Source organism: Anopheles marshallii, chromosome 2, assembly GCF_943734725.1.
Source record: "Anopheles marshallii chromosome 2, idAnoMarsDA_429_01, whole genome shotgun sequence".
In the NCBI taxonomy this organism is placed as follows: Eukaryota; Metazoa; Arthropoda; class Insecta; order Diptera; family Culicidae; genus Anopheles; species Anopheles marshallii.
In genome coordinates, this window is record NC_071326.1 from 8,154,201 (window position 1) to 8,166,503 (window position 12,303).

General features: G+C 46.6%; 2 protein-coding genes across 2 annotated transcripts; both read left to right on the plus strand.

The window, feature by feature from the left end:
- On the plus strand, positions 1-1,878 carry LOC128709922 (glucose dehydrogenase [FAD, quinone]-like). The gene is made up of 3 exons (XM_053804958.1): positions 1-166; positions 244-432; positions 509-1,878. Exons 1-3 carry the CDS (start codon positions 1-3, stop codon positions 1,876-1,878), a joined length of 1,725 nt encoding a protein of 574 aa, XP_053660933.1.
- Positions 1,879-5,939: 4,061 nt separating this feature from the next.
- LOC128708668 (glucose dehydrogenase [FAD, quinone]-like) lies at positions 5,940-8,272 on the plus strand. Its single transcript, XM_053803647.1, has 3 exons — positions 5,940-6,066; positions 6,445-6,681; positions 6,744-8,272. Exons 1-3 carry the CDS (start codon positions 5,940-5,942, stop codon positions 8,270-8,272), a joined length of 1,893 nt encoding a protein of 630 aa, XP_053659622.1.
- The last annotated feature ends 4,031 nt before the right edge of the window (positions 8,273-12,303 follow it).

Genomic DNA, 12,303 nt, shown 5'->3' on the forward strand with positions numbered 1-12,303 from the left:
ATGCACTGGAGCAGCAGTATAGAGTTCCTGATAATTGTTGCCTTTGCAGGCATCGCACAATCCTTTTTATGGTGGCCACACTGCGTTAAAAAGCAGCAATGGCTGAACAGCGTCGTGCTGCCATCGGTACCATCGTCCCCGCCGAAGCCGCCATCAAGTCTGCCAGGTAGAGGCGAGCCACGCAAGCTGGATGTGTCGTGCGACGAATGAACGTGTCAATGAACTTTTTCGCTTAATTCACAGCTGAGGTGAGCTATAGGACAGTGTACGATTTTATCGTTGTTGGTGGTGGTACCGCGGGTTCGGTGATCGCTAGCCGGTTGGCAGAGTTACAGCAGTGGCACATTTTGCTCATTGAAGCTGGTGACGTCCATAACGGTCAGGATGTGAGCTGGAACCTTAGAGCAGAACCTCAGGTGAACTCTTGTCTAGGTAAGCAAGTGATGCGAAGGCGAAGGACATATGTTTCGGAAGAGATGATGCTATATCGCTTCTCGCTTCCATGCAGGAGAACGTGACCAGCGGTGCGAAATTCCAACCGGTAAAGGATTGGGAGGAAATACTCGGATCAACAATATGCTGTACGTCCGAGGAAGTGAATCAGACTATGATGCGTGGACTAAGCAAGGCAATGTGGAGTGGTCCTACCGGAATGTACTACCGTACTTTTTAAAGCTCGAAAATTATCGTACCAACGTTTCCGCCAACTCACGACAACAGCGAGGCAGCGGCGGACCGGTTCCGATATTCGGAATGCCTGACAAGTCATCCCTCGTGCATACTTTCGTCTCTGCCTGCAATCGTCTCGGTTTACGAACGGCCGATTATAACACAGAAACGAATCAAACCGTCGGCTACGTGCAGTTAACGAATCGTCGCGGAAGGCGGATTACAGCTTCCGACGCGTACATCTCACCCGTAAAACCACTCTTTACCAACCTTCACATCATGACGTCGGCACGAGTTACCAAGGTGTTAATCAAACCCCGAACCAGGCAAGCGGTGGGCGTGAAAGTTCTTATTGATGGTAAACAGCGAAACATACGAGCAACCAAAGAGGTGATCCTTTCTGCAGGTCCGATTTTTACACCCCAGCTGCTACTATTGTCCGGCATCGGTCCGAAGTCGCAGTTGGAAGCTTTGGGTATAACGGTACATGAAGATCTGCCAGTCGGAGCAACAATGAACCTTCGATACATAGCATTTCCCTTACACCTGGCCACAAATAGAACGCTAACGTCGATGCCACAGAAGAAGTTGGAAGCAATTGCATTATTAAATACTCTGCAACAGACAGAAAACGTAGGTCCTAGTCATGAGATCCTTTTCCAGTACGAACCACGAGATGCGAGAGAATATTTCTCACTCGGTTTGATACATCTAAGACCGGCGTCAAGTGGTTTCTTGCGACTCAAATCCATAGATCCCATGGATAATCCCCTAATCTACACACAATTTTTTAATAACCCAAACGACATGGAGGAAATCTTGCATGGTATAACGGAATGTCTCAAGATTCTTCGCACAGAGGAGTTCATAAAATTGGGTTTAAGGGCAAGAAAACTAAAAACTCCTCCGTGCGATCAGCTTCGGTACGGCACGGATGATTACTGGCGATGTGTGGTTCGTCACGTAGGTCATGTAGCCGATCAACCGTACGGCACCTGCCCTATGGGCAGTAGAGAGAACGGTCAATCAGTGGTATCGCCAGAGTTAAAAGTTCATGGAATTGAAAATCTACGAATCGTTGATGCTAGCGTGATGCTACCGGTATCCAACGGCCATACGCAGGCCACGGTATACATGATAGCCGAAAAGGCATCCGATTTGATCAAGAGCTTTTGGGACTGGGGCAACGAACTAGAACGACGTCGCTAGCTGCCGTAACGCTTGAAGGTATCGTGTGCAGCGTTCGTTTAAATCGAACGCTCCTAAATGTATGCAATCCACGTTTCACATGAAGCGTTTCCAGGATTGATTATAGGACTGGGCTTTAATTCAGCGGAACAGTATTTGAATGCGCTTATTCAAAAACCCAATAATTGGCAGAAGAATAGGTATTAAACATAGTTAGCTAATAATAAATACAAACAGTTTAATTAACTAAAGCATTAATGATCATTTCTAAGAAAGAAACTGCACGGATTGTTAAGTTTGATAGCACCAAATTGCAAATAAACATGGTAAATATTCACAAATGATGTGAAACCCGTTTAAGATATTACATCAAAGCTTATAAATTACACACCAAAAGTATCTTATGCTGTAACAGGGTTATAATTTGAAGGTCATTTCCCTTTATGCAAACTGTAATGCTTTGTCTATTTGAAACCCTAAGAGACGCCCAACAAACTCGAAAATTAAATCGACACATGTGTCATGAACTTCGGTCATGTTTTTGGTTTGCCGCATACATTTCCGGCTGCATAAAGTACGAGATGTTACCTTCAGACCATGAATGGATGATCAGCATAGTTCTATCTGAACGAGGTTTTTGATGCATTTGTAACAACTGAACTGCAAACATACAGTACCTGCAAAGGAAATAGTAAAAAAAGAGGATCAGTACATTATATTTGTATATTTTCCGGTGTTCTTTATTTAAACATAATGCTCAATCATAACATGTTTAAAAAAAGAATGGCCATAAACTTAAAAATATTCTTAAAGCTACTGTGAAACTGGTAACTGAAGATACTATAATTTTAAAAGATGTTCAAATCGGATAATTACAAGATTAGAAACAAGACTCCCATAATGCCTTTTTACGATTGGTAGTAAAATTTTAACATTTCATCCAAAACGTTTCCTTATTGTTTGAGGAAGGTTTTCTACCAACATCCCATATAGTACCGGAAGATTTCAAACAACTGCGAAATTCGTTAGACGCATTACTTAGCGCACTAAAACGATCATTACACCAACAATGAGGGTAGGGAACATGTAGGTGAAAAACATACAAGCCTTTTTAATGACTGCAGGCTTCCGTTCAGCTTAGCATAACTGCCCAGAATCTTCTCTATGCTGCCGTTCCGCGGAGATCATCTGAAGGTCATGATATAGGGCGTCTGTCATGTGCGTCTCTCGGTACAGCAGTGAAACGAATACAGCACGAGAAACTAAAGACAACCATTGAACGAAAAGATAAGTTCTTTGTCACACACTACGCCAATAAGTTGGCACGATCGTCCATTCATTCACGGAAGCTATTGAAGTATTAAGAAAAGATATTCCAATTTGTTATGCTTCACGTTAGTTTTGAAAATGTGACACATTATTTCAATAGCTCTCACAGTTAGCAAGCACTAACTTGAAGAGAAATATCCGATAACAATGTCGAATCAATAGCCGGTGGGGATTGAAATATTCGGTTAAATTTTTTTGAACGGCGCGCGACTCGAACACCCAACCGAACACCCCATAATTGTCCGAGTAAAGCAAATGGTTTACCACCACCACCCAATTAAGCCATTTATTATACAAACAACGTGACAGTGCCACACTCTAAACGGACCACCAATAACCGGGCGAGACGACACCGCACATATGACGATGGCTAAATCAACCCGCTCCGATGATAACCACGCTCCGGGTTTCCTGTGCATCGCCCCAATGTCCGTGCGCGTTGCCCGGCGTATTGCAAACGAGACTGACAACGTATGTTTACCAACGGGTTTTGCCAAAATGGTGAAACAAGAGAACTCTTTCAGGTCACAGCTAGGTCTACTTCCGTCCAGATCGTCTTTTGCGGGTACACAGCAAACGGACCAACAGGCGCGAGACCAGCCGTACTACACATAGAACGGTTCGTATTTATAATCCTTGAAGGCCATTTCTGTGCACGTTGTTCGGCATGGCAGCAGAATCAATTCCAACCTCCATCCGACGCCCCTGGGAGTGTTGAAAATGTAGCGTCGGGGTTTGCACTTTCATCAAAACAGCCAACCAAAAAGAAATGCATTAAACATCAGAACTCTTGACACGGCACCACCGGCGGGTGAGTGTGTGGTGAAGATTTTACCGAACCGGTTTTCGTCTAGACACCGTACTGTACACTACCCGATAAAAAAAAATCAATCACACCCCGTACCACACTGTCTGCCACAACATACTGTTGCATTGGGCGGTGCAACGCGCACACGATAACTTATGTAACTTGCAATCGCCTTTCTTTTCGCCCTGTCCGTTGCACCAACGTGCAACGCGCGCAAAGAGAAAAAAACATCCTTACGGACAACGAACTCCCCCGGGCGCAAGCAACACCCCATCGGTGGCCACCGGTCCCGATATAGAACCACCGGTCATTGGCTCACAGAGCAACGACAACCTGTAGCTGCACGCTCGGTGCCTAAACGTTCTCCATACTTTCTTCCCCCGCACACACGGTGCCACATTCTTGCCGGGGTGTGGACAACGGCCGGACAAAGAAATTCCGCAGCTGAGTGGGGGTCAGGGGGAGAAGAAGACAGGGGGAGCAATAGGTGATTAATGTCCGCCAGCACAGGAAGGTGGCCCGGACGACACAAAACAAACGGAAGGTTGAGACACACCCGGGAAGAAAGTGCAACGGCGGCATCGGCAAATCTCGCATCTCTACGTGAGATTAATATGAAGTCCGTGTAGGATTTGTGGCGCCTGGGAAGGAAAGCAAACTACAAAAAACAAAAAGAAATTAAAGATGTCCACGCTTGGTGAAACAGGTGCAGCAAACAAAACAAACAAAAAAACTGTACAAGAACATCCTTTCGTGCGCGCCGAGCTTTCCATCTAACGTGTAGGTTAATTAGTAGCTTCATAACCTGCCGGGTACTTTTTGTTTTTTCTTTCTTACGACCCCCTATGCCTTGATTATCCAGCGTAAGTTAATGACTTTTGCTCGGTGCCAAAAACAGAACGGGAGAAAGTTTACCGTTGACACCGTTTTCGTTCCCGGCCATGCCTTTGCAAGTGGAGACGAAAACAAAACTGCTGCCCGCTTCTTACTTAAACCTCGGCTGACCTAGTATCCGTGGCGATTCGTCAGTGCGCTAATGGTGCTCTTAGTCACTTACAACAATACAACACATTCAACGCATAAACGCAGCACGCAGGTTAGAAGGGATTTATGCTAATAAAAGTGACACGCAATGCTAAGCAATGATTCACACTGTTCTGAAAACATCCGAAACGTTGCTGAACTGCACTTTGAATGATTTGTTCGTTGAGACACACGGCAAACCAAGTCGATTTTGAACTTCAAAATGGCAACATTTCAAATAAGTTCATCATTCCACAACTCCTGTTCATCCACGCGGGCCCTTAACGGTATTTTCCCGCTAATTTCGATACCTAATTTAAGTTTTTTTTTTAACTCAAATATTATCCAATCTCATCGCCTACAGCGCTAGACACACCTCCAAGGGGGGCAGCGGACATTTATATAATTTCTGCAGGGAAACAATAATTAGCAACTCGAACTCCAGAAGGGAGCACAACATCAACACAACACGCGAAAATTCATTGTTTTCCTTCTCTTCCTTGCGCACGGATTTTCATCACACAACCTGTCCCGGAATTCAATCGATCATAACTCGTATGATAGCCTGGCCGCATACAGAAATGCCTACGACAACAACGACGCGACAACGGCTTCATCATCTATCTTCGCGCATATAAGCCGCACCGATCCCAACCCCCAAGCGCCAGCGCACACGACGCAACACCCACCACGGTCACGGTCTTGGTGAGGCTCCTTCGGTGAACCTCTCCAGCAACACACGATTGTCAAGTTCATGGTTCGTCCCGCCGAAGACGACCAAACGGCGATCAGTTGAGCTGTGGACGGCGAGCGTAGTGGACGCGTTGCAAAGCCAGTAACGTAGTGCGTTGGTTTGGACACTACAGCGCAGGATATAGACGGGATCTTTCAAACAGTTCGACCTGCATTCGCGAGCAGCATCATGCGACACTTGTGGATTGGAGCGATCCTAATCGCTGCATTTGGTGCCCTGACAGTGAATGGGTTTTTTCTGCTGCTTAAAACACTCGCCCATGCTGGCCGGTACCTGAACGAGCACTATCCGGACGGTAGGCAAACAAATCACCCACTCGGTTCCGTTTCCGTTCACCCACACCATAAGGCATTGTGCATTTCCTGCTTTTCCGTGCGATCGTCACCCCGGTTTTAAGGCGCAATACTTTCAACTTGGACACAACTCCAAAGATAGCCGCCTGAAGCAGGAAGTAGCAAAAGCCTCAACCTGCCAGAGAAAAAGTGAAATTTCTCCACGACACTACCAGTTTTGTGCAATGGTTTCTCTCTCCTGCTTCGCGTCTTCGAGGCTTAATAGTGCTCGTCCAACCAGTGATCGTGTGTGGTTGTGAAGTTTACGAAAAGAAAAGAAATAACCGTTGCATTATCTGACCATTGTCTTCCTCCATTCTACTTCGTCTATTCCCGATCAGAAGGTGTCAATTACCGACAGTCAGTGCCAGAGTATGATTTCATTATTGTCGGTGCTGGAGCGGCCGGATGTGTGCTTGCCAACCGTCTATCGGAGAACTCCCAGTGGAAGATTTTGCTGCTCGAGGCAGGACCGGGTGAAAACGATCTTCAGAACATCCCACTGCTGACCACGTTCTTGCAGAGCTCGCAGTACAACTGGGCAGATATTGCGGAGGCCCAAAATACATCCTGCTACGGTATGATGATGTGATGTAATTCTAGTGTCATAAGTTCAATTTCTTTAATTGCACGTTTACAGGCATGATCGATCAACGTTGCAGTTTGCCGCACGGGAAAGGACTCGGTGGGACGACACTAATCGACTACATGTTGTACGGGCGCGGTAATCCTTCGGACTACGATAGATGGGCCGCACAGGGTAATCCAGGCTGGTCACACGAGGATCTGTTCCCGTACTTTCTCAAGTCGGAACGAGCCGATCTTCGAGGGTTGGAAAACTCTACCTATCACGGTAAGAACGGTGAGCTACACGTTGAGTTTCCACCGTTCCGCACCAATCTGGCGCGTACCTTCGTGAACGGTGCCCGAGAGGCCGGCCATCGTAAGATCGACTACAATGGCAAATCACAGCTCGGAGTTTCGTACGTCCAGCGGACGGGACTGCACGGTATGCGCCAAACAGCCTACCGTGCCTTCGTCGAACCGGTGCTCTACAATCGTCCCAACTTGCACGTCCAGCCCTACAGCCAGGTGTTGAAGTTGTTGCTAAATCCAGACACAAAAACTGCCTACGGAGTAACGTACACGCGACATTTCCGCAATTACGAAGTTCGTGCACGCAAAGAAGTGATCGTGACGGCCGGTAACATCAACACCGCCCAGCTGCTGCTACTGTCCGGCGTAGGCCCTCGGGAACATTTACAGAACTTTAACCTTCCGCTCGTGAGTAACCTCCCCGTCGGTCAATCGTTCGTCGACAGTCCCGTCTTCAATGGGCTTACGTTTGTGCTGAACGAAACCGGCCAGGCACTGCTGACGGACAGTCGCTTCCAGTTGCGTTCGCTCGGCGATTACTTCCGCGGCGAAGGTCCCCTGACGGTACCGGGCGGTGTCGAAGCAATCAGCTTCGTGCGTACCGCGAACGCCACCACCGAGCCGGGTGTACCCAACGTTGCCATCGTGTTCTCCACCGGTTCACTCGTCTCGGACGGTGGACTTGGGTTGCGCAAAGGCAAACGCATTAAAACGGCCATCTACAACAAAGTGTACCGTCCACTGGAGCACCTGCACAATGACCAATGGACGGCCAGTGTGGTGCTGTTGCATCCGGAATCGCGTGGTCACCTAAAGCTGCGAAGCGTCAACCCGTACAGTGCGCTCAAGATCTACCCCAGTTACTTCAACGCCGAGCGGGATGTTGAAATGATGCTCGAAGGCATTAAGGAAGCGGTCCGCATCTCCAAGTCACCCGCCATGCGCCGGTACGATGCACGCGTGCTGGGTATTCCGCTTCCGAACTGTGAACAGTGGGACCAGCGAGAAGATGACTACTGGCGCTGTGCCATCCGGACGCTGTCCAGTACGGCTTACCAGCAGATGGGAAGTTGCCGGATGGGACCGGCCACCGATCCCCTAGCGGTCGTAGCATCCGACCTGCGTGTACACGGTGTCCAGGGTTTGCGGGTGGCAGATGTAAGCGTGGTGCCGACCACCATTTCCGGCCAGTCCTCTGCTATCGACTACGTGATCGGCGAGCGGGCAGCCGACATCATTAAGGAGCAGTGGCAACAGGGAAGCGGGGAAGAGTCTACCGGACCCGCCGTTTAAAGCAGTACTAGTGATATGTTAGTATAAGACAACTCAATAAAGGCCGCTATTTATTTGTAAGTCTGCCCGTCTATATTTATCTACTACAAATTTCCCCTTTCGTCATGCCGGTCGCCGCCAACGAAAGTGAAACGTTTCGGGTTTATTTATTCACTTCACTCTCTCAAAACGTTTGTTGACAAATTTGTTTACGATGGATGATTACATTTCCATACATCCCACATTTGGTTTAAGTTTTGCGTGTGTGTTTTTTTTATCGAAAGTAAATCAAAGGAAGGAAAAAAAACCGACTCCTTTTGCACATCATGCCGAAAGGGTGATGAATTCGGAGTGAGAGCGGTTGTTTTGAGCAAAAGAGTTTTGCTCAAGTGACTCAAGCACTACTTCAACTGGTGCTTGAACAAGTCTAGTTCCGAAACGATACGAACTCGTAATATGCTTGAGACAAATTGCTACCACAGCTAGCGCAAGAGTACTCTAGCGGGTCGCTTTCGTATCACCGCGGAGGAAGGAACGATTTATTCCGAGTTTTGCTCTCCTCCTGAATGAATCTAATTTCTCGTGACGGTGCTATCAATTACCTTTTGAAGTACATATTCACATTATTAAGCGCAGGCTGCGGTAATTGTCACTTAGGCCGTGGGAATCCTTCAGCGTTCCCGATATTGCAGTGCGACGAACCTTTTCGGAGTTGCGTCTGTGTGCAAAACGCAGCTAGTGGAAAAAAAACACTTCTTTCCTCATGGCATTCTAATGCACACACTTTTCGGTGAACAATCACAATGAGATACGGCCAACACAAACGCGTTCCAACGAATTGACACACATGTGTATTGATGTCCTTTGACAGGCTCGCCCTATCTGCATGCCTTGTGGCAAAACAAAGCTACACTGTCGTCATTCAAATGCAGCATAAAACAGGCAAAAGGGACATCATTTATTCAGCTAGCACGTTGTCTCACAACCAAACGACAATGCGAGAAGAAAGCACTCCTGGTGGAACTGATGCAAGGCAGAGTGCTGCCTTGGAGAACGATGCATACACCAAACAGAATAGCCTTTTTCTATTGCACCCAACCTATTCAACACCCTCGTGCTTTAACGAGATTCTACACCATTACAACTACAGTCTCGATTTCCCGAGATTCCCGTCGGTGTGTGGATTCGTAGGGTTTTCCGCTCCGTACGCCCGCCGTTTTCAATCGTATAATGAGAAGAATGAAAAACGCGAGGGGAAAATCCTGCGGCCGTTAGATGACAACGACCGCAGGGCGTGTAGCAGCAGGCATACGAGCGGGTTTCTACAATCCCGCCGTACGAACGTGCCGGTAAATCCGGTACGAAATCCATCCACCACCAACTTCAAAACGTTGCATATGCATCCAATTTCCCGGACGGTTGTCTTCGGCCGTTCCGACTCACCCTAAGGCCATGATGCAGATGATACACCAAAAGTGAAACCCCTAGCCGTGGTTTCGTTTCGAATAGCCGTGTGCCACCCCCGACAGCAAACGCATCTAGATAACCTTACCGAATTGCGCCTAAATGGCGGCAACCCTCTTGCACAACAGTATGACGGTATGGGATTTCTTTTCCCGTTTTTCCCGCTCCGCTCTTTCGGTTCTGGGTTGCCGATCAATGGTTGTCATGACGTAGGGAATTCCTTGTACCTTGGCTCGGTGCCTGAAAACCGTGCTAGTTTGTCCTGCGGTATGTCGTAAACGGAGGAACGGAAACAACGACCGAACCGTTTCCAATCCAGTTGAAACCGACCGACCAAGGGTGCGCGTTGACGATTCACTAATCGCCGTGATGAAAGATTATGACGAACGCTATTGCCTGCGTCACACCGGAACGGTCGTTTTGGTATGGTCATTAAAGTATTCTACTTCGAGAAGACCACTAGTTAATGGACAACAGGCAAATAAAAACAACGAAAAGCCTCACAATTCTAAACAAATTATTCAAGTGTTTCTGGTGCCGTGACCAGGATTTTTTCATTTCAAAGAATTGTTAGTTGTGTTTTGCATTATAATGTTTTGATTTCTAGATACCAAAGGAAGAGATCCAAGCTTTTTTATGACTTTCCTGTTTTATCACCTTTAGCTGCAATTTTACCATCGAGTTTTATCAAATTTTGCAAATAAAAAATATGATTTTAACATCAATACACCACCCATTCACCATTCACATGTGATTGATTTTTGCTCATCCATTATTAACCATTTTAAGCTACAGATGAATTCTAAATCTAGCGCATCTAACGTAGTTACATTTGCCCCTCAAACATGCACCACTAAAGAACCCTCCCAAGTCGCATCAAGTAGAAAATATTCTTTAACATTTTTTTTTATGATATTGCGTTGCCGCACAGGGCGAACCCCTTTTTTTTTAGCAGGAAGCTCATCATTTTCAAACAAGACCTAAAATTAATTCTAAACAGCGTACCATTTTCAACCCCAATTTCCGCACACTACATCATCATCGTGAGCGGCACGCTGTTGCGAGCGTTCGAAAATATATTTCTCTCGACGGTAAACACTTGAACTCTAGGAAAACAACCCTCACGCTAGCCTTGTACCGGGTTCGATAATAAAGATTTGAATACCAGAATCCTTAGTCGTGAATAGCACGCTCGATAACAACCAGACACACCATCGTCGTCGTGCCAAATGGTGTTTGATGCAATATTTAAACTATGAACATTTACGCAGACACACACACATGCATACGCTCGATTGTAGCGTGTTGATGAATAACTGTGGGTCGTAAACTGAAGGAAGAAGGAAAAAAAAACTTTATCCACCTGCATCGTCAGTTGGCCCGGACTTTATTTCCTTTCAGGCCCGACGAGGGAAAACATTAAAACATACAAATGATCTGATGCCATTCCTAACGAACGAACATAAAGAAAAGAGAAATGTTCGAAGGGACTATTAAAGTACAACCATCTCGCAGTAATAAAAAATCTTTCGGTCACGATGTTGAATTACCAGGAAATCCACAAGAAATCCTACGTTCCAAAAGCATTGATGAATTGTTAAGCAGATCGTCCATATATTTTTAAACAGTTTTCCACGATATTCGCTACATTCTTCAGGAAATTCCTGGTCCCTTCCGGCACAACAACCTCAAGAGATCTAGGCCTAGCATTTCTTTGACTAAATTTAACCGTTCCAAGATATTAAAGACCTGCGTACTGGGGGATTGGTTCGGATGGGATTTTGTCCCAGTCCTGCCGTGTGAAGACCGACGCCGCTACTAAATACACTACCGGTCCACCCCAAATTTCAATGCGATTAAACAGGATACTCAATATGGTTCAGGAATTTTAATATGATAACAAATTTATTATCATCTAGCCATTCAAGGCCCAATCAATTACTAAAGACTGCAGACTACATTTGGCGTATAGTAGTGTATGTATAGGAAGTATTTTCTATTCATCCTTCGAATTAGTTTTCCGATTCTAATCGGATGGCTATATTTAAACCATCGCGTCGCAATCGTGTTTCGCAGTAAAACAATCCATCATCATCCACCTCAGTGTCCTGCTTGAACCCTTTCAGTATTCTTGCCAGCGTACAGTGTGACTCCAACAGCAAATCCTGTTTCCGACCCAGTTTCAGCGAGCATAAAACATCCAGCACTGCAGCATCCGTCCAGCGATACAGGAAATAGCGAACATCCGCGGCACCGTCATCACTGTATGCCAGCAGGACACAAGCGCCCCAGAGCCTTTGGTACTTTTCCCCAGCCAGTAGCCAGTTTTCTATTAGCTTTACTTCCTCAACTCTCGACACTCTGCCATCTAACCGACGAATGTCTCCATCGGCCGTCCAAACACTACAGAGAGCGAGGCAAATGGGAAAATTTAGCGCAACCCAACAGTAGCAGCAACATCACACATACACCAAAGTTCACTGCGCGTTCATCAACGCTGGGGGACACTTCGGGGGAGTGTCAAAAACGGGGCCCCAGGCCCCCAAGGGTAGAAAGAAATGCTCCAACATGCTCGTGATATGTAGTGG

Coding starts and splice junctions, on each gene's coding strand:
- LOC128708668 (XM_053803647.1), top strand. CDS start 5,940: ATGCGACACTTGTGGATTGGAGCGATCCTAATCGCTGCATTTGGTGCC. Junction 6,067..6,444: donor GAACGAGCACTATCCGGACG/GTAGGCAAACAA, acceptor ATTCCCGATCAG/AAGGTGTCAATTACCGACAG. Junction 6,682..6,743: donor CCAAAATACATCCTGCTACG/GTATGATGATGT, acceptor GCACGTTTACAG/GCATGATCGATCAACGTTGC.
- LOC128709922 (XM_053804958.1), top strand. CDS start 1: ATGCACTGGAGCAGCAGTATAGAGTTCCTGATAATTGTTGCCTTTGCA. Junction 167..243: donor GCCGCCATCAAGTCTGCCAG/GTAGAGGCGAGC, acceptor CTTAATTCACAG/CTGAGGTGAGCTATAGGACA. Junction 433..508: donor TCAGGTGAACTCTTGTCTAG/GTAAGCAAGTGA, acceptor GCTTCCATGCAG/GAGAACGTGACCAGCGGTGC.